At 40.2% G+C, this 22,340-nt stretch overlaps 2 protein-coding genes across 2 annotated transcripts; one reads left to right on the top strand and one right to left on the bottom strand.

Moving 5' to 3' along the window:
- Window positions 1–1,034: 1,034 nt before the first annotated feature.
- tmem41b (transmembrane protein 41B) lies at window positions 1,035–6,200 on the bottom strand. The gene is given in 8 exon segments (XM_037247953.1): window positions 1,035–3,002; window positions 3,077–3,118; window positions 3,121–3,214; window positions 3,576–3,680; window positions 4,238–4,331; window positions 4,638–4,766; window positions 5,196–5,307; window positions 5,952–6,200. Coding segments are annotated over 8 exon segments (840 nt in total). The 5' UTR covers window positions 6,049–6,200; the 3' UTR covers window positions 1,035–2,835.
- Window positions 6,201–7,209: 1,009 nt separating this feature from the next.
- On the top strand, window positions 7,210–21,764 carry ipo7 (importin 7). Its single transcript, XM_037247302.1, has 25 exons — window positions 7,210–7,456; window positions 9,686–9,767; window positions 10,529–10,682; window positions 11,382–11,540; window positions 11,609–11,765; window positions 12,281–12,370; window positions 12,466–12,560; window positions 12,635–12,719; window positions 12,794–12,928; window positions 13,208–13,307; window positions 13,389–13,465; window positions 13,611–13,727; window positions 14,610–14,699; window positions 14,848–15,013; window positions 15,117–15,277; window positions 15,550–15,678; window positions 16,624–16,690; window positions 16,798–16,923; window positions 17,052–17,149; window positions 17,240–17,335; window positions 17,443–17,663; window positions 18,395–18,603; window positions 20,209–20,415; window positions 20,503–20,619; window positions 20,709–21,764. Exons 1-25 carry the CDS (start codon window positions 7,373–7,375, stop codon window positions 20,804–20,806), a joined length of 3,120 nt encoding a protein of 1,039 aa, XP_037103197.1. The 5' UTR covers window positions 7,210–7,372; the 3' UTR covers window positions 20,807–21,764.
- The last annotated feature ends 576 nt before the right edge of the window (window positions 21,765–22,340 follow it).

The raw sequence follows: 22,340 nt of genomic DNA, 5'->3' as shown, positions 1-22,340 counted from the left end.
ACTGGTTAGTTAGCACGTCCCCTCACGGTTCAGAGGTTGCGTGCCCAATTTCGGGTGCGGCCTTTCTGTGTGGAGTTTGCATGTTGTCCCCGTGCCTGCGTGGCTTTTCTCCAGGTTTACTCCCACTTTCCAAAAACATGCATGGTGAATTGAGCACTTGAAATTTTGAGTGTGAATGCTTGTTTGGATGGATAGGTGAGGATGGATGTTGCTACGATAACAGCGAAAGAAAGAAAGAAAGAAAGAAAGAAAGAAAGAAAGAAAGAATTACTTTATTTTGTTAACATTCTCTACTCTTCCGGTATTACACACCTACGTAGACTTCACTTGCAAACCAGCATGCGTTTTGATGGACCGCAATGATTATCTGTCTTGTCAAGTTATAAAATGAAATTAATAAACCTGACAGTTACGTTAGGGGGGTTTTAACGACGGAATCTACAATTCCCTATGCATTATTAATTTCAACAAAATGTGGCCTAGTACTATACATCTTTTCCAGAGGATTTTGACAAAAACTTGGCAGAAGAATGAATTCAATTTCAATGTTTCATTGTACATGGTTTGTAGCAGGGGTTACCGACGTGGTGTCTGTGTGCACCAGGAAGCCCCCAAGGACCACACGAATAGCATGCCGGCCCATTAAAGTGATGGGACATTGTGATTTCCTCAATGTTGCAGAAGTGACCACCAGATGACAAACTTCAAAAGCAGCATTTTGGAAGATAAAAAGTACGTAATGCTTAATGCTAATGAAATTTTAACTCTTTAAAGTGTTAACTGAGAAAGATATTTGAACAGGTTTTTTTTTCCATTAAAAACACGTTACATAAAATTTGTTGGTGTTTTATGCAGTGGAGCTGGAATAGATTCATTTGGTTGGACTGCAGTTCAGATCACTGACTACTGTTGTAGTGTGGCCACCTAGTGGCAAAAATCTATTAAAAAAAACTAACGGGAAAAATACATATGTACAAAGGCTTCATTTAATCTCACTATTGATAGACTTTAGATAACATAATACTAGAAACAGATACAAGTGTTGCCATATTGAGGCAGAATTTATTTGAAGACATTTCATTCACCAATTGAATTACCCTGTAAAATAGAGCTTTCTTCTTAAGCCAGTGAGAAACAAAACATCCCAAAACTCAGATGAGGAACTCAGATGAGGAACACAGATGATAAATGTTCATACTTTACATTTAAACACAATAGTTTGATTTAACAACTTGCGTTTTTGTGTAAACATTCAAATTCCGTTTTGGGACGCTCTTACAGTAGCTAGTATTAGTTAGTAGAAATCTGTTGTATTAAGACATCTCATTTGACAAAAGCGATCAAGCAACACGTGACAATGCTATAAATAAAAAATCTTGAAAAAGGGTCAACAAATTATTTCACATAAAAATGGGTCGTCTGCATGTTTACTTCATCAATGCTCATAGGAGCAAAAAAAAATAAAAAATACTAACTGAAGTTTTGTCAGCCTTGAGATGGAGAAAATTCTAGGCCACCCAAAATACTACACTAATCAGTCGTTCTATACCAAGGAGAATGCAAACTTTAATCAATTGGCACTGTACAGGAGCATTGTAGCGATTTGACATTCAATCCTCCAGATTGGAATTAAGTGAGCAAGAAATGCTTCCGCAGTCTGTTAAAATAATAATTTTTAAAAAAGTAGTACATGTCCATGAATCTAGGCGCATTTAGAGGTAGAATTTCATGAACAAGATGCACTTGCGCAGTGCATCTCGATCAAGTTTATTTTTGTATTTTTTTGTTTTTGATTTTAAATTCCCTCCGCTGCACCATACATTCCATAAAGCAAGCACTTACTATGACGCATAAAACAGAAAATCACTTTCAACGCAGCGGTGACAGTGCAGCAGTTATTGCTTCCTTAAACACAGAAATAAAACAGGGGGGGAACACTAAGACATGAAAGGAAGTGAACGTTGAGGTGCTACAAATAGGATGTTGATGTCATTCACTGGAGGTGGGGAATTCCAGTGGTGGATTTTGCTCTTAAATTGTGTTATTTTTAGCAAGCAGAAACACTACCCCAAATTAAGGAGACCAATTACATATAATTGCAATCCCCCGCCCCCCAGTCCTCACATCCTATAAGAAGTGCCTTAAAATCACTCTTTAAAAAAACATTTTCTCCTACATGTTATAGAGCCCCTTAAGGATTTTGGGGGTTGCAGGTATGTTTCTTGTACACATTAGAGAATTTGTGGTCTGCTACTATCTGTTGCGTACCTGGAAAAAAAATCTTGTGAGCATGACAAAGGTTCATGAGTGCACTACAAATTTCATTGTGCACACCAGAAAGTTTCCTTGCGTGCATCAGAAGTTCAACAAGTGCACTAGAAAGTTACTGTGTACGCACCAGAAAGCAGCGGACCACAATTCTTTTTTTGTGCGTGGTAGGTTATTGACCATGGCAGAAACGTTTTCATAGTATGTGCCAGACAGTTTTCTAGCAAAGGTTTTGCCAGGTGCATTTTTTTTTTTTTTTTTATATGCACCAGAATCTTTCTTATGCTCTCCAAAGACTTTCTTAAGCGTACTGACACCAGAAACATGTTGTGCCTTTAAAAGGCTCTGCGGGATTGCCATGATGAACTCCAGGAAAAAAAAAACACCATTGTGCAGCCCATGCAATGCAGCCATGTTTGTCATGTTATCGGCGAGGGAGAACCTCACACTAGGACTTCACGTAGCTGCAACGGATGCAGAGCAACAAGGACAGGCGCACGTTCCTGAGGCGAAAGGATTGGGGGGGCTGTCACAGTTGGGGGATCAGATACTGAGGTCTTTTGTGCTCTACTCTAGTTCTGGCAGCTTTTTCTGGAAGCAGACAGGCAAGATGGAGAGCCCAGCGAGGACGGCAAGTATAGCCAGAGAGTTCCAGGACACCGCCTCGCCGGCGGTGGTCAATTTGTACAGCGTTGTACCTGCGTTGATGGCTACAAATGATGGTGGCGCCACACCTGTGAATTCATGAAAAGAAAAAAAAAGATGTTATTCAGCACGACAATAAAGAGAAAGAATTAAAAGACCCCACCCAAAAAGGTTCCAATGAAGAAAACCCCCAAGGGCACATTAAGACAGGTGAGGTGATGTTGATGAACCAGTTGGGTAGAAAGGGAGTTATCCTCAAGAAAATGATGTAATTGATTAAATGGTCTCTGTGTTTATCCACCTGCCAGAGGAAAAACAAAATGTTGAATGTGAGACGTCTCAGCAACGGCTTTTTTAAGTTGAATTTGATAGAGCATTTTACACCAAGTACCACTTCAAAAAACTCTGACATCCAAGTACCACCAACACAACAAACATTAAAAAAATGGAACAAAAAGAGCAAATGTAAAAACAAAAAGTTCTTACATATTAAATGCAGATATGTTGTGCTAGAAACTTTAAACATAGCGGTGCTTTGACCCACGAGTTTAATTCTTTTCATGACCATGCTCATTACGCTATCGTCAGATCCAAAACCACAAGACGGGAGCCCACATGCCACCACCCTTTCTTTATTCCCCTTCAATCACAATTGATCTTACCTGCTGTGACCACTTTTGGGCTTTTTCCGTGAGATATCTGTACACTATTGGTCGGCCCACTAAGTAGGAGAGCATGTAGCAAAAGGAAGCCCCCAAACCGGAACACTGCCATGACACAAACAGGACAGAGTAACCTATCATACACAACTTTTGAAAAAGCAACTGGAATAAATCACATATTATACAAAATTGAACCAAACAAGTATTTCTCTGAAGGAATTCTGCAGGTCTGGCGGCCAAGGCTTCACTTAAATTATTCCAACAGAATTCTGCTTCATTCTATCATTTAAATTAACACTATGCACTATAACAAAACACAAAAATTTCAATTCTGAAGTTTGATTTTTACCTTACATAACATTATCTTCCCAAACAACCCCAATGTTTCAGTTTGTAATTTTGCCAATAATATAAATTTAAATGAATGCTACAGTGCCTTGATTTTTGTACCCCCCCCCCCCCACACACACACACGAGGATTATAATGTCTGTACTGTATTTACACACAATATACCCAACCAGACATTTTCTAGATTTTGTCATACATTCTAATACTACAGGAGCGTTGGAACGAGTAAACCGAACCATACAGGTCCTAAATGAGAATGGGTAACTATAAATCCAATGTGATGCTAAGAATACAGTTGGTTTTTATTACTCACCAAGCAGACTAAGAAGAGAGCCAGGGGAAAAGGGTAAAGATATCCAGACAAGATGCTGAGGAAAATCGATCCAGGAATTGCGAAGGTTTGAAGGCTAATGGAAGGTGTCAAGGTATATATTTTGGGGGGGGGAAAAAAGACATTAAACATCATGGAAAGTAAATGAAATGCAGTGGTGCTTTGAGATACGAGTTTTGTTCATCCCATGACCACACTCTTAAGTCAAAACGTTTGCGGCGAAAATCACCTTCCAGATTGAATGGAATTAATCAGCTCCACAAAACCCCTGGAATTTTGTGATGAGTTTTTCTTCTGAATAATGGAATAATGTAGTGTAGCAAAACAAAGTAATAAAATAATGACTGTTGCAATCGTGTAATTTTGCTCACTCTGAGGATACAATACATAAGTTGCAAAGTAGGCCACCAACACCTGGCTGTAGTAGGTGTCTTTGTATTTGGACAATACGGTTCCCAAAGCTTTGGCATCGTCCATGTCTTTAGGTATCTTGATTTTCCCCATTTCCTCACTGGAAGAAAAATGAACAATTAGCATTTTTGCCAGTCCTTTAAATGGATCATTGATTCTATTTTAGAACTCGTATGAAACACGTATTCAACCACGGCAATTGTCTATGTACTACAAGTGTATTGTTTGATAAAAATCAGAAAACTCAAATGGCAAATATGCAGACTGCACTGGATTAAAAAGAATTTTTAAAAAAATCAGTGAGCATGCTTTGATAATATCCCATTTATAATTCCGATAATTACATGACTTTATCTAGAGTTCTCACAAAAAGAGCATTTGCTTAAGAGGAAACTACACAAGACATTGTGTGGACATGTAACAACACACAATCAATGTGTTACCACAGTAAACACAAAGGCATCACCACAAATTCACAGAACTGCATGCGTAACTGCTTGGGTTACCATGGTAACCAAAAGGTACTTACTCTGTAAGTTCTGGGAAGTTCCTATAGACCAGGTACATAAGTGAGGCTGAGCAGGTGAAGATGGCAAGAAGAATTAAGAGAGACATGCGTGTCGAGCTCGCATGATTGCTGTCTGTGAAGAAAGGATAAGAACAGTTTTGTCAATGAAATTAATATACTTGCTAATTTTGTGATTGATGTGCTAGAGAAAACATTCTTTTCAGATTCACATCATCTTTAATCAACAAAAGCAGACGGACATGCAAAGTCAAATGCAGTGTTCATGTCCATGTTCTATTTTCTTGTTCTTAAGGAAACATTGGAAAACAAATTAATTCTCTGCATATTTTAAAATATATTTTAAGATTAATGAGATTCGATGTTGAAATAATATCAATCGTAAAAATACGATCACGAGTCGTAACCTAAGATGCAAAGGGACTTGCGCTAATCATTTCAATGAATGTCATTAAAGCCTTTGGCGTTCAAATTCCAAGTTTTTCTCGCTGTGATCGTCAAGTGAAAACGTCACCGGTACGCTAATGGTCACGTGACAATGACAGGCAACTGCACCATGACAGCAGTCCTGGTTTTGCCCTGATGCTAAGCTAACAGAGCATTAAATGATCGTTAGCTGCATTCAACAAGCCAAACGAAGCCGAAAGTAAATCATTTACTTCAGAGTTAATGGGGCAAACGACAAATCCGGGGCGGATTAATGTTTGACCCTATAATCCTAGATTTAATTCGTCAAATCAGCCACTACTACAAGCCTACCTGTCAATGTTACATGGTCCGTAGCATTAGCGTTCACTTCTCCCTGTGACAAATCCAAGCCGCCGGTGTCTCGTCTTTCTTTCCGCTTAGTGGCCATGTTCTGAGATAACGCCAATCCGTCCCTCGAGGGCCGATTTGTGTATGAGCCGGCAGGCAGAAGACTAGATAGCGATACACTATCGGTGGGTGACACGTTCACCGGATGAGTTTTCCCTGTAACGCATACAATCGACAACAGCGCCTCCGGGTGTAGGACATTGTTATTGCACCCATTGACATACGATCACTGAGATGATCCACAATCCAGTTTCTGGTCGACGTGCCAGTACGCTTTGTCCTCACTACTAGGACAATTTGGCGTACTGGTAAATCCCGGTTATTTATACCCAGTCATCTTTCAATATTTTTTTTACCGGTATTGTAACAAAAACTTTAGATGAATAAAGTAAGCAAAAGGAGAAACCCCCAATAATATTCCAATGCATATTCTAAAATATAAAATACTCAAAAACGATTTGCAATGTGTAAGATGATTCGTTTTTAATGGCAATTATGTTGATTTTTGTTGGTGGGGGGGGGGGGGGGGGAGAGAATATCTTATTCACATTGATATTTTTTTGGAGTGAAAGTCATTTCGAATGTGGACAATAATAACAGGTGATGTCCTGAATATTCAGAATGTTAATGATTTCATTCGATTGAGACGTGTAAGTAGTTGAATGTCATTACAATAGAAAGTATGGGTAAAGAACTGAATAATGTGTGAATTTTTTTTCATTTTCATTATTATTTCACATTTCCCGAGAGTTAGCGCTACATAATACATGAAGCCCTACGACTAGAGCCAATCCAGCCTCTGACTTCCCCGCTGTTCTTTGCTTCAAGGTGTCATCTAATGTTTTCACAAGACACTTTACAATGGCATCATGAAGGATATTACATCACTTACTTTGAAATTTGTCATCCTTTTTTGTGCCATCGCCCATTTTCCAACAGCAGTCTACTCACCGTGACAAGCAGTTAGTTATCCGGTAGAAAACTACAACATTTGCAGGATCATGGGCTACTGATACACATACACGGAACAAATATGTTTTCAGCTTGCCAAAACGTAACTATAGGTTCATTCAATAGTTGGTTGGTTTTGTGGGGAAATCATGTAAAACTTGGGTTATTTGACAAATTTGTTGAAATTTGACCAAAAACTACAAGTCCCAGAGGCCTGCGGGGGCAGCCGGAAATTGGTTGCACACATTTGGCGCTGTTCTATCCGGGTACTTCTTTCGCTGCTTCCTTTCGCGCCGGGTAACCGGAGAGCTGTGCGTCCATGTGCGCAGTGCTTGGGAGCTGATAAGACATCTAAAACAGCCTCTATCCTAACCAAGCAAGCAAGATTTTCTTTCTCCCCCCCCTCCCCAGCGATGGATCCTGAGGTTTTGGTCGAGGCCCTGCGGGGCACCATGGACCCCAATCTGCGAGAAGCGGCGGAGAGACAACTCAGCGAGGTAAAGGTTTACAACTTGGGCTTTTTCGTGGCTGATGATGGCGCGGTCTCACATCGGGCCTCGGCTCACAACATCAAGATCGTTCGATCGCGCAAGCAGGATCACCGTTTGTCACCGTGATCGTCCCACTGTTACATTTGGACATTTCACTTTTTTGTAACACCACACCACGTAATGGCGGGTAACCTTCGTCCCATATTGTATTGTTTTGCGTTCTTCGGTCATCACCAGCGTAATCATGAGCCAGCTGTGTGGCTAATATTGCTAAGCTAGCTACCTCGTTGTGTGTAACCAACCCTACCGCTCCCAAATGGAGACACGTTATCTAAACACGTACACGTTTAGTGATAAGTAAACCGTATGTATAGAATCTCAAAAGACGTGGGGCATAGTCGCCATTTAACGCATTGAAGACAAACGGGAGCTTTTCGGCTAACGATGAGCTAAATTAGCAAGGGGTTCCTTAGCTGCTGCTGCTGCTCACGTGTCACAGACAAGCCTAGAAGCAATGACATGTCGATTCAACGTCGAAATAGTTTGTCTTCACTATATACCACCAGAATTTTCGCTATTCTTTCTGCACGATGACATGTTAAAATAAGGATTTCCTGTGAATCTCTTGGTACGTGTTTGAATACGCGAGTTTGACCGAAGTTGACTAACGTCGTCTTCGGTTCGTGCGGCGGCTATGTTGGCTCTTCTGTCGTTTTAAATCGTATGTTTTCTTCCCACACTGGCGCAGGTTTTGGCTTATAAACTAACGTCGTTTACTTGGTTAGTCCCATATGGTGACTTGTTGACTTTTTGGAGTTGCGTAACGAAAGTGAATAATGTACACTTTGGTCACGATATTAAAATTCCCATTTTTAAATACCCGTATAAAGTACTTCACAGAAGACAGATTGTCTCGAAACGTAGACGTGTTATAGTCGCTACTTTGATAACCAAATTCTGATTTCACTACCAAAACGCATCAAAAATATAAAACAAAAGTAAAATCAATGGAATCTTTCATTCATTTGGGAAATCAGGGAGTGTCCAGATTCATTGTCATTATGGAAAACTATTTGATTAGCATAGAAAATTGCTTCACAGATTAAAGATCTTTCTCACAAAATGTAGAAGTGTAAAAACAGGAAATGGTTTATTGTCTAGGCAGTTAATACAGTTGTGGATGAGTTAAAGCCATGTGCTGGAAAGCACAAAGGTGTGTTGAGTTAATTGTTTTAAGTCCTGTGTAAAGTTTGTCACTTTAATTTCATTTCACGCGATAATGACACTTTCTTTTTCAACACGTACATCATCTTTACTGTAAAGTTCAGCTGGAATGACAATACTGCACACATCACGTTCAGTGTGGTCTCTTAAAAATACAGGTAGTAAAAAAACACATGGCATCGCATCATTGTTGATGGTGAGATTTCACAATACTTTGTAATACCGGTACATCATATAACTCTAAGCTGTTTTGCTGACGTCAGGGTAATACAATCTTACTTGACCTGACGGATGTCCTAATGTGATTTTTGTAATCAAATATGAGTTGTCTTATTCCCTGATAATTAAACTACCAATTTTTTTCCTAGTTGTGATTCGCTATAGCTGTGATTTTTTTATTTTTTCCCATAATGCGGCTGGCGGCAGGTCCGAATTTGTCATTAGAAATTCTATGCTTGTCATCAAGTTGTGCAGCTAGCAAAAGCACGTCTGGGGGAGGATAGAGTCCTGCTCAAGTGCACAGTTTCTAAATACAGACCTCTGCTTAGTCATGGGCTTTTTTTTTTTGTTGTTGTTAAGGAAGATGGCCAAGTAGTGATTGAACGAGTAGTGCGATATGTTAGAATGTAGAACATGAGTTTGATCATGTTGGAGCGTGATTGTAGCAAAAGGAATGCATTTAGATAAATTATATTTACAAATCAATTTGAGCTGTTTCATCATGTCACTGACAGAAATTCAATTAATCAGGGAGTGTTTTTTTTTTTGTTTTTTTTTATTAAATGGCAGCCAATCTCAGGCTACATATAGACAAGGCTGGGCCGTCTTGTCCTGTATGTACTCTGCATTTTGTCTGCTGAAATAAAATCCAGCTGGAATAAGATCCAGCACACCTGCGATCCTAATAACAATAAGCAGCACAAAAGATGGATGAATAGATAGGTGATGGGGACAATATTGTTTTTTCTCTGTGTACAAATGATGAGTTATGTATTTATTTCCAATTTACAGGGTCACACCCAGGTGAACTTCTTATCCACACTGCTGCGCATCACCATGACTGATCAGCTGGATTTGCCAGTCAGGCAAGCAGGTGAGTCTCTGGTGTCATAATATGTATCCTCTCTTTCAACTGTGTTTAATGTAACGCAATGGATTAAATCTATCGTAAAAATCACAAAGGTCAGTGAAAAAGAATAAGTTGAAGCATTACCACTCAGTCAAACTCTGCTACTTAATGTGGGAAGATTTTAAAAGCTCTTTACTGGCACTTGAATGCAGTATGGATCAGTAGAGCCTCTGAAATCAAAATGAAATCTGGGAGCGCAAGTTGTGCGCAGCTTTTAAAGTAGTTTTTCCCCATTACAATTTATGTATAAATTATAGCTTGAAACTGTCATGAATTGATACAACTATCAATGAGGTGGTTGCCAAAATTTCTGTGGTATGTACAGCAATTTTGGGCAGGGTTGTTTTGCTTAATACAGCAGTGGCATGGCAACAGGAGTGGCCAGGACAAGGAAGCGTATACTACTCGTTTCATACTGACTGTTATTTTTGATAATCAGTCGTGCAAAATTAGCTTGTCTAATTGGATCATTTTTAATCCCCATTATCACTACGCAAAATATATATTTTCCAAATTGATGAATTTGTCAATATTGAAATAAAGTAGAGACAAGATTACCACCATCACTATTTTTTGTAATTTTTAGTTTTCCATTTTGTCAGTATTAAAAGGCTGAATTTTCATTGCCTAGCCAACTTGGGTACTTGCACACAGTTGACCATTGTCAATTGTCCTGTTGTCTAACATGTTTTTTTTTTGTTTTTTTTAATTCTCTTTCAACATAGGTGTTATTTACCTTAAGAACATGGTAACTCAGCACTGGTGTAGTGGAGATGGCTCTTCCACGGAGACGACTGTCAACAACATCCCTGATGAAGACAGACAATTCATTCGGGACACCATAGTGGAGGCTATAATCCACTCACCTGAGCGCATCAGGTGACTACACACTCATCTGCTATCTTGGTATTTACACTGAATACCAATCACCGGTCATAGCAATGGGTACTGGGCTGCACTGAGAAACATGCACAACCCCCACCTACTCATTTCTATCTATGATTGATGAGCCTATTATTTCTCATGCAGGGCTGGATCACAAATCCTCTCTAATACAATCAAATAAAAAAAAAATCAGCCAAAGGTTTCCTTTATTTACGTTGGTTTGCAAATTGAAAAATTAAACAGTAAGACTAAGCAATAGTAGATCGTGACCGAACTTGCAGCTAAGTGCACAGTTGTAGGGAATCCATGACTTGGTGGTATCTTCCAAAGATGAAGCTATTTTGACAAGAGAAGTTCCACACCATTGCTTGTGTGACGGTATCTCCAAACCAACATGCCAATTTATAAGACCAAAATAGTATTTGCACCTCATGCATGTTATAAACTGCAATTATATTAGTCAATTAGGTCATTGTTATTATTTGATAGCTGCAGCCCTGGTGTACCTTTTACTGCTACATTTAGGAAATCTTTTAGTTGGACTACTGCATGTCTGTGGAGGGTTAGATGCATTTGCTTGCCCCAACATCAGAAGTAGGAACTCCTTGTGTCATTTCCTACTTGGAGGTCTGAAGATTCAAATGTCCAATTCTCTGTTACACAGCATTAAACCAATCAATTTTTTATTGACAGGGTCCAATTGACAACATGCATCCACCACATGATCAAGCACGACTACCCCAATAAGTGGACCACCATTGTCGACAAAATTGGCTTTTACCTTCAGTCGGAAAACAGGGCAGGATGGCTGGGCATCTTGCTTTGCCTTTACCAGCTGGTGAAAAACTACGAGTGAGTCAGTGCATCATCAGACAGGTAGCCACTGTCATACTCGAGGCTGAACTGTCCATGTCATACAGATACAAGAAGCCTGAGGAACGTCAGCCTTTGGTGGCTGCCATGCACATCTTCATGCCCATGTTGAAAGACCGTTTCATCCAACTTCTCCCAGACCACTCCACCGACTCTGTACTCGTACAGAAACAGATCTTCAAAATCCTCTATGCCCTGTTTCAGGTAATAACATCTCTACGCCAGGGCTATTTGAAAATGATTGAGAGCTTGAGTTTAGATTCTATTGTAACTACAAACACAAGGCCCAGCAAGGGTGTTATTTTTGAAACGCGTAAGAATCATGTGGGCCACCATTATCGCAATAGGAAATAAATAACGGCGATAGGATGTGTTGAAAATGATGGATATTTTATATTATGGGGTAAGTGTAAAGTTGATTTGTGTCTGTCTATAAATGTGTAAATTGTCCACGGTGTACGTATACTGAATGTTTGAATATATGTAGGTACAGTGTGTACCGGTACTTAAAGGTGACTGTATTGTATTGCGTCCTTGTTTTGTATTTTCTGTATATATTTTCTGTTTGTTTTTGTTCACATAACACAATCTAAACTCTTACATTGCATGTTGGGCAGAATATCAAGACCCATACACAGAAATTAAAGAGTGTGTTCTGTGTTGAAGTTAGTAAAAATCTGGGTGAGGATTATTAGTGACTTCTCTCCTCTGTGTCACAGTATAACCTCCCCCTGGAACTCATCAACAGACAAAACTTGACAGAATGGATGGAGATTCTTAAGACCGTGGTGGATAGAGACGTCCCCCCGGTGAGCGCCCGAGTATTCATGTCGCATTAAAATCTCAAATGATCTCTTGCCTCGAATTTCCACATTATGCACCGGCTTGGCCATTTTTGCTTTAGGAGACGATGCAGGTTGATGAAGAGGAGCGTCCCGAGCTGCCTTGGTGGAAGTGTAAGAAGTGGGCCCTTCACATCTTAACTCGGCTATTTGAAAGGTACAGATCTCATTACAGTTTTAACCATGTCATGGGAGTCACTTTCAAACACTAAGAGTTAATCTAATTTGTAGATACGGAAGCCCGGGCAACACGACCAAAGAGTACACAGAGTTTGCTGATCTTTTCCTCAAGGAATATGCAGTGGCAGCACAGCAGGTATGGACCAGGCACTGTGACAGGCTAAATGCTGGACTGCAAATGATATTGAAGTTCATTTGTTTTAATTTTAGGTGCTGCTGAAAGTCTTATATCAGTTCAAGGAAAAGCAATATGTGGCTCCCCGAGTACTCCAGCAAACGCTCAACTACGTCAACCAGGGGATAGCTCATGCTCTTACGTGGAAAAACCTCAAACCACACATTCAGGTACGCGATCAATGTGAATTACTGTCAGGATCCTGAGGCAAAAATGTTCAGCCAACAGATTAACAATTTTGAATTGGCGTTGGAAGAAAGTATGAATTTCATAGATGACACTTTTGATTATAAAGTGGTTGCTTTGGTCATTTATTTGAGTGATCAAGTTTGCCTCCCCCTGCTGAACCATATTTTTAATGCACAGTAAGAAATATGTAAGACCCTAAACAGTGATGTTTGCGTATTTTCTGTTACACTACCATCATTCTGTCTGTCTTTGTCCTCTAGGGCGTCATTCAGGACGTGGTTTTCCCCCTCATGTGTTATACAGACGCTGATGAGGAGCGCTGGAAAGATGACCCCTATGAGTACATTCGCATGAAGTTTGGTAAGCAAAGAGCTCCAGGCAGTGTTCTTTGAAGAATTTAGTGACTCACTGATGAGTAATTTGTTCGCTTCACCACTTCAGATGTATTCGAGGACTTCATTTCTCCTACAACAGCCGCCCAGACGCTCCTTTTCACAGCCTGCAATAAACGAAAGGAGGTCAGTTTATCTGGCTTTATTTTTTCCCCCTGATTTGAGTTGTTAGTGAGTGTTCTGTACTTGGTAAAATCTTCTGAATGGCTAAATGAAACCCATTTAAACCCTCTTTTGGCACTAATACGAGTATTTGTCTTGCTCTATTAAGGTGCTGCAAAAGACAATGGGCTTCTGCTACCAGATTCTCACTGATCCTGTCATTGATCCCAGGAAAAAAGACGGTGCCCTCCACATGATAGGCTCTCTGGCTGAGATCCTGCTCAAGGTAATTTGCATCCCAACCCACCTTTAAAAGCGACATGGTCTCTAGATCTTGGGGAAACGTCCTCCCTCTGACGCAGCTAATTTCACGCTATTTTAAATTAAGGTTCCAAACTGGAAATGTGAGTGGCTAGGTAATTAATAATTTCTGAAGGCGTGTACTGACCTAGAAGGATCTTGCAGTTTAAGTTTTCATTCATAATCATTTTTACTTTGTCAACTCCCCCTTTGAACTGAATCCTTATCATTTAACCATTTATTTCTATGGTTCTAGAGGTCACTGACTGCGTTTACATGTAGCCAATAACCCTTTTAAAAGCCGAATATTGGTAGTATTGGGGTTTTAAAGGCAATGTAAACTCTTGCAAAAAAAAAAAAAAAAAACAGAACATGCCATTACTCTGATTTTTCGAACGAGATTGCCAGGTCACCCCTTTTCTAACCCAAATATTTGAGCATGTATGGGCCATCGCGTTATCAGTGAGTGACGAGGTATTGGTTTGTGTTCTGCGCAGGAAGGAATACTTGTCTTTGTTGAGCTGGTAGTACTTGTATGTGCCGTTTCCTTGAGCCTACTAACTTGAATGCATTGATTTCTCCACTGCATTTTTGTTATTTTCTGCCCCCACGCTGAAAATAAGTGTGTACACGCATACACGTATGTTTTAAGTCCGTACGTCTGTTGTGCAACTCGCCGGCAATGTAAGCCGGTTTATTCCTCATGTTCCAGAAACCGCATGTAGTCGATGTAATTTAGGGTTTCATTTTTATGATAAGCACGGCCAGTAAAATCAGAAGTTTCGCATCTTAACCATGCAGGAAACCTCTGTTAAAGCATTTTACTTTGCGTACCATGACAGTATGATTCCCACCTCCCATTCCACAGAAAAAGGTTTATAAGGACCAGATGGAGTTCATGCTGCAGAGTTACGTCTTCCCCCTGTTTCGCAGTGAACTGGGCTACATGAGAGCCAGAGTAAGTGATTAATGTAATTGATGCTGTGATTAATTCTAAATTAAATCAATACTATCTTGCTGGATTTCCTATATGACATTTTGTGTAAGTCCCTTTTTTTTTTTTTTTTTTTTAACATGGTATACCTGCCTTCTAAACCTTACTATAGGCCTGCTGGGTGATTCAATATTTCTGTGAGGTGAAGTTCAAAAGTGACCAGAACCTACAAAATGCTCTGGAGCTGACCCGCCTCTGTCTAATCAATGACAATGAGATGCCAGTGAAGGTGGAGGCTGCCATTGCCCTGCAGGTTCTTATCAGTAACCAGGACAAAGGTAATCAAAGATGCTGCTTCTATGAGTCTTGTACAGAATATACTTTAGGAGTCATTTCTGTTCTGATCTTTTTGTATTTGCTGTATTTTTTTTCTTCCCCCAGCCAAAGAATATATAACCCCTTTCATTCGGCCGGTGATGCAGGCATTGCTGCATATTGTCAGGGAGACGGAAAATGACGACCTCACCACCGTCATACAGAAGATGATCTGTGAATACAGCGAAGAGGTCACACCGATTGCAGTAGAGATGACTCAGCACCTGGTAAGCACGTGCTTTTATTTTTTAAGCTATAAGACATGGTTTCTCAGGTTGTGTTTAGAATAAGGCAGCACTCTGAATTGACTAAAAACAAAAAAAGACATGAATTCTCCAACTTTGGAATGAAACGATTAATACATATATATTAATTAACATATATTGTAATGTCCTCAAGATACTCAACAGTACCTTCACTGGCGAACGGTAAAATATTTGATATCTTTAACCGTACTTAGAACAAACAGTCACAAATATCTCTGTTTGCTGTCTGGCAGGCTATGACATTCAACCAGGTAATTCAGACTGGGCCTGATGAAGAGGGAGGAGATGACAAGGCTGTGACAGCTATGGGCATCCTCAACACCATTGACACCTTGTTGAGTGTGGTGGAGGACCACAAAGAGGTGAGCAGAAAAGCCTCTGAGCAGGTTGCCTACACATTGTCGCAAGCACACGCTAGGCTTATCTTGGTGCCACTTCCTCTGGTTTGCTGTCGCCTTTCTGCCAAACACACTTAAGCCGCCCACCAACTCTCGGAACACGCTGTGTTCTCACAATGTCCTGAATCACTCATTCAGACAGTCGCTACAAAGCGTTCCAGGGTCCACTGCCAATGTGTCTGCGCAAGCTCATGCGCACACAAAGCCAAAATACTGTTAGATGTTACAAAGCCTTAACCTCCAGAAAAGACTTGACTGTTTCATCAAGACTTCATTCCCCAAGTGTTCATCTGTGTTTGCACAAGCAGTAGTACGAATATTCCGATACAATAAATGCACGAATGTTTGTTTAAACTGGTGGCTCCCATCCTTTAGTGTTCCACCCCAGAGATTGAAACGTTCTCACACAGACTTCAAATATCTGATGTGCAGATGAGTGTAATGTTCCCCATACTGACAGCTGTTCGAAAGCATTTTGACTGATCGAGTCTCACAGAATATCATGTTCTGTGATAAAATAAGTGCGAAACATACTAAAACAGTACTATTTACCAATGGAACAAAAACGTCATCAGTGAATGGATTCAGTAAAACATTTTTTGTTCCCTTGATAAGAACTCAAAATTCAATTGATTGATTCTGAATTACTGATACATGATTTTATTGCCTACACAATTTTTAGATGTATTGCTTTGTATATATTTTTATTTTGTATCTTTTTTTAATGAAACCTAGGTTAATACACGAAAGACTTTGACCCTTTTTAATGTTGCATGGCCAGAATTTACAGAAAAGGCCTTTCCCGTATGGTCTGATGCAAGCTTATTATGTGACAATAAAATGTCAGTGTGACTTTCAAGACCTCTCACATCTTGATTTGACTCTCAACTGCCTTTTAACCTTGTGCAGATCACACAGCAACTGGAAGGCATCTGTCTGCAGGTGATTGCCACCGTTCTGCAACAACATGTAATGGGTAAGTTCGTGCATGGCCAGTCCTTCCTGTTCAGCCACATTCTGTCTTCTCCTTGCTTCGACACTTATTCGCATGTTTCATGCTTGGTTTTGTTGGACTTTTTCCAGAGTTTTACGAGGAGATTCTGTCATTGGCTCACAGCCTGACTTGCCAGCAGGTGTCACCGCAAATGTGGCAGCTCCTTCCACTGGTGTATGAAGTCTTCCAACAGGATGGATTTGACTATTTCACAGGTTCTCACCCTTCAACATTCACCTGTCAATGGTCACAAATAAACCACATTCACACTGGGTGTCTCCTGTTTTCAATATCACGGCGATTGCAACCAGTTTTGTCTGACTAAGGCTTGTTTCCATTCCAGACATGATGCCTCTCCTCCACAACTATGTAACAGTTGATACAGACACCCTTCTCTCAGACACCAAATACCTGGAAATCATGTATGACATGTGCAAAAAGGTGAACTGCTGCAAAGTGATTAATCTTAAGAAGCAATTTGCGTCATGAACACAACTTTTAACTTTTTTTTTTTTTTTTTACCCCAACAAGATCCTGACAGGTGATCCAGGCGAAGATCCCGAGTGCCATGCGGCCAAGCTTCTGGAAGTAATCATTCTGCAGTGCAAAGGTCGAGGCATTGACCAGGTCGGTTTATGTACATTTCAAGAGTGCGCTTGACGTTTACCGTCCCAAAGTTGAGTCAACACAATGCATATACCATCCCTAAGTATTTTCTTTTGGTGTAATTTCAGGTTGTACCCTTGTTTGTTGCTGCTGCGCTGGAGCGTTTGACACGGGAGGTGAAGACCAGTGAGCTGAGGACTATGTGCTTGCAGGTGGCAATTGCCGCCCTTTACTATAGCCCTCCTTTGCTCCTCAACACTTTGGAGAATCTGCGCTTCCCCAATAATACGGAGCCAATCACAAACCACTTTATCACCCAGTGGCTCAAAGATGTCGACTGCTTCCTTGGGTAGGCCTTCTTTCAACATCAAGAATTACTCAATACATCTAGCATAGCTGACGGATTGTAACATCTTTCAAGGGAAGAATATAATCAATCCCATTAAATTGAATACAAATATGACGTTTACCGGCTATCAGTGCCAATACCAAACTAATTTCACAGTATCGGCTGGCCTATTGTGGCAGTTTACGATCAACTAGAAATTATACATTGCTGTGAATTTCATGCAATTTTAAGGAAACGGCTATATTGGCATATAATTATTTTTTTTTTTTTTGGATGTTTTGGGAGGAGGGTGGTATTGGTGCATAGTGTCTGTATCTGACGACTAAACGGCGTACTGGTATCTGTCTGGGGGAAAAAAAATTGGCATTGAACATCCCTAATATTGTGTTAGCTTGTACTGTTCATTCGATTCAAATGTTGCTGTGTCACACTAATTATCATTCTCCACTCGTTCAGACTGGCGCATTTAATCCCGCTGTTTTTAAAAAAACAAACAAACAAAGGGTTCAAATCTCTGAAACATTTTTTATGCATGTGATCTAGTGCTCGCCTTTCACCAGGTTTTCTGTTTTCCTCCCACATCGCAAAAACATGCTTCACTGGCATCCAGTTAACTGTCACCTAATTAGTGCTCGTGATTGGTTGGGTATGTCATAAGCATTTGGAGGATGTTCTGTGAGACACATTGGTCTTAGTGATGTCCAGATCATCTTTTCTGTTTCTGCAAACAGCCTCCATGACAGGAAGATGTGCATCCTGGGCCTTTGTGCTCTCATTGACCTGGAACACAGACCCCAAGTCATCAACCAGGTTGGCGGTCAGCTCCTTCCAGCAGCCATTTTGCTCTTTAATGGCCTGAAGCGGGCATATGCCTGCCGAGCAGAGCACGAGAATGAGGATGACGACGATGATGATGACGGGGATGATGACGATGATAATGGTACGTTTGAGCGTTTTCATTGGCTTATTGTTAGGGATGGACTGATACCACTGTTTTCAGACAGCCAGGGTCCAAATACTTACCCTTAAGGACTTGGTGAGGCCATTACATCTTATTTTGATCACAATCTGTATTATTTTACTGAATATTGTTCAGAAACAAACATTTTGTGAACAATAAGAAATTTATTTAAAAGTGGGTGAATTTATATAAGGAACATGCGTATGTATTAAAATTTTCAGGATAAGCGAGATGGCTGAAGCTGAGAACATCATGCACTTTTTCTTTTTGTTTGATCTTAAATGGAAGGTTCATGAAATATTAACATTTCAGTTACATTGACATTTTGGAATGCCATTTTACTGGTGAAAACCTGTTTTAAGTTGACACTGTACAGGTTGTCATTTCATTTTATCATATGATGCAAATGTGAAAAGTTATTAAATGAACATGCATGAAGGTAATTAAACAAAGTTACGTTTTAGAATTTATATCAATCACAATCTTGCGGCAGACATGACTCACAGGAAATCAAACAATGCTGGGTTTCAGTTCGGAAGCCCGTCTTTCTGAGCGGTGACCGTGTGAGTCGATAGACCAGTTGGTGATTTTCAACGCCGCACTTGAGCACAGCACTACACGCACATGAGTGTAATTATACCACTCACTCACACAGGCTCCCCCACACTAAAAATAGCAAGAATCGACCAAGCATGTTGCTGCCCACTGCCAAGCCACACAAATAAATTCACAATATGAGGTTTACTGCAACAATGGCAGCCTGCTTTGAGCGTGGGGAGATACTTCTTTCCGCTGGTGCCAGGCAGTGGCTGGCGATGTACCCAGGTTCCCCGCTCCGATGGATGAAATAAAAGACACCTCCGACCGGGAAGACCTTTCTGGACCATCTGTGCGAGGAACCGGGCACGTCGCCTGACACTGCCCAGCGCCAGCAATGAGAAGTCCGTCTTTCCCCTTCCTAATCAAATCACGTTACCATCATTAAAATATCCAACATTGTTTCAAAACTTTATTTATAATTTCATATGTATTGAGGAAAGCGTATTTCCAAATCCCGTAATCTGTTGGGTACATTCAGATGATTAATTGATCCCAATGTTTTGTAATAGTGTTTGAACTCATCGTTTTGAAAGAAAAAGTGCACAAGGGATGCTCATAAACGCTAAGATAATTATTTATCTTTGTTCTTTCTACCACCGTTTTAACGTTGCTCTTTGGACAAACACCTTGGCTTCGCACTAAATGTTTTGTAATTTGTATTTGGACTTTACTACTTGTAAAATGATATACTTATAATTTTACGATATCCTCTTTGGCTCATCTGTTTTAACTTCATGTTTATATTTTGAAAAAAGTTAAATAAAAATATTTTGTACTTAAATAATCTGAGTACCAAAAGTTGAGTTACCGGTATCAATTTTTTGAGTACCGTACCAGATATGAGAACAGAATCGGCTCAAATACGGAAGGTTAAGGACCCATCCCTAATATGTATTTCAGTTGCACGACTACTGGTATCAGTACCTCTGCGAGGAAGCTTTGCGGTGTTTCGACTGATGGTTTAAACCTTTGCTCTGTTTGTAGCTGAGCTGGGCAGTGATGAGGACGACATTGACGAGGAAAGTCAGGAATACCTGGAGATGCTTGCAAAGCAAGCAGGTGAGGACGGAGACGACGAAGACTGGGAGGAAGATGATGCGGAGGAGACCGCACTCGAGGGCTACACTACAGCTGTGGACGACGAAGACAACTTGGTGGACGAGTATCAGATCTTTAAAGCCATACTACAGAGTAAGGCGGTCACACAAATCCAAACAGTCGTATCACTTTCAATCCCTATAGTTGCACGGCTCACAATCGGTCCTCCCTCTTGTGCAGGTATCCAGACGCGCGACCCTGCGTGGTATCAGGCACTAACTCAAGTACTCGATGAAGAACAAGGCAAACAGCTTCTTGACATTGGCACACTTGCAGACCAGAGACGGGCAGCACACGGTGAGTGCACTGTCAGATTTCAAGAGGTAAAGGGGACACATGAATCAATCCGCAGAGTTGTCACCAAGCTTTCTATTCTCAACTTGCAGAATCCAAGATGATCGAGAAACATGGTGGATACAGGTTCACAGCGCCAGTGGTGCCACCTAGTTTTGACTTTGGAGGCACTACTCCCGGAATGAATTGAGTCACCCTCTCTACTTTTTATTACTCTGTGACTGATTGTAGTGAAGTGAAAAAAAAAGCTTGTGTTGTTCCCTTAAGTAGTGGTTCCAGAACTGGTTCTTCTCAGTCATTCTTCAATCTTATCAAATGGGGGAAATAGCACGAGAAGATGCGCGAGAGCAACCAAAATGCAACCAATGGCTGGGGAAAACAAACCAAGAACTTGAGCACGATACAAGAGGAAATGCTCTGAACAACACTGTCTTCTGGAGTCCAGTGAAGAGAGTTGTCAAGAAGACAACTCTCCAGGCTTTCCCCCCCACTAAAACAAAATTGAAAGGTTAACCTTTAAATTGAGACTGGGACTAAATATTACATTATCACTCTCTTGGCCACATGGCCATAATAAGAATATACCTCTGGTAGTGGTGGTCTGTTGTTTTCATCATAAGCCGGTCCGGTTTATTACCAATGTTTATAAACAAGTTAAAGGTTATTGATTTTTCAAGTAGCCTTGAAAAAGCAACCAGAGGCATTTCTAAGGTGTCAACAGCTGTATTCATATGTAGCATATTGGATACTTCATAGCGCTATGTGTGATGCCTGATCTCTGTAAATTAATGACTAGCACTTTCATATTGTTCAGGTCTCCTAGCCTTCTGTATCAGACTGCATTTTTTTTAAGAAATTGAAGACTATTTAAAATGAAATCAGCTGTAAGTTTGTCTCGACAGCTACTTGTCTGCATACAGAGCGGATCGGGGGGGAGGCAACTCGGAAACCTTAGATATTTCTGCAAGAGGAAAATGTTCTTGGTGTACAGTATGGTTACAGGACTAGTGTTTGAGCACTGAAAAGTACAATTGATTACATTACTGAAGCATGTACAATTGGACTTATCGTGAAGGTCTCAAGCTTTTGGTTGGTGTATGGATGAACCATCTATATAACAACATATTAAAAACAAAAAGCTAAGGGAATGTGTGTCCAAGCGTGCTTTTTTTTTTTTTTTTTGTATTATACACTCATTGGCACACGTATAGCCACATCAGTTTGACTTTAGAAAAATTTTCACTAGTACTTGAAATAAAAGAACGATCGCTTTTGATTATCCCACTGCATCTGTTTTTCATCGATGGAGACCTCAGCATGAACACAAACAAAATGTCCATTCTATGGTGGCCAACTGACAATCCTGTCCCCAAACTCGTTTTCGAACTTGATGTACATTGATGTTTCATAGACTGGCAAAAAAATCAAAAGATTGGCACTTTTTTATTTGTAAAACACCACAGTGCTGTTCTTCAACAAAATGGAATACATACAGGTGCATCTCAAAAATATTTTGGAAAATATTTAGGTTACATGAACTAAAGGCTATATCAATTAGCTTTTTGTTTTCTTTAAAGCTTTACAGACCTAAGCCAAAAATAAGAATAAAAGTAGCCACTTTTCATGTAGGAATCAAGTAGCAATTGGCTTCATCAAAAGTGTTTTCCTGTTTAGTGGATTTAATTTTTTTTAGCGATTTCATGTCATTTTCTGAATTGAACTAC

The sequence above is a fragment of the Syngnathus acus genome, chromosome 3 (assembly GCF_901709675.1).
Source record: "Syngnathus acus chromosome 3, fSynAcu1.2, whole genome shotgun sequence".
NCBI lineage: Eukaryota > Metazoa > Chordata > Actinopteri > Syngnathiformes > Syngnathidae > Syngnathus > Syngnathus acus.
Note: the sequence above shows the minus strand (reverse complement) of the source record. Positions and strands in the feature narration are given on the sequence as shown.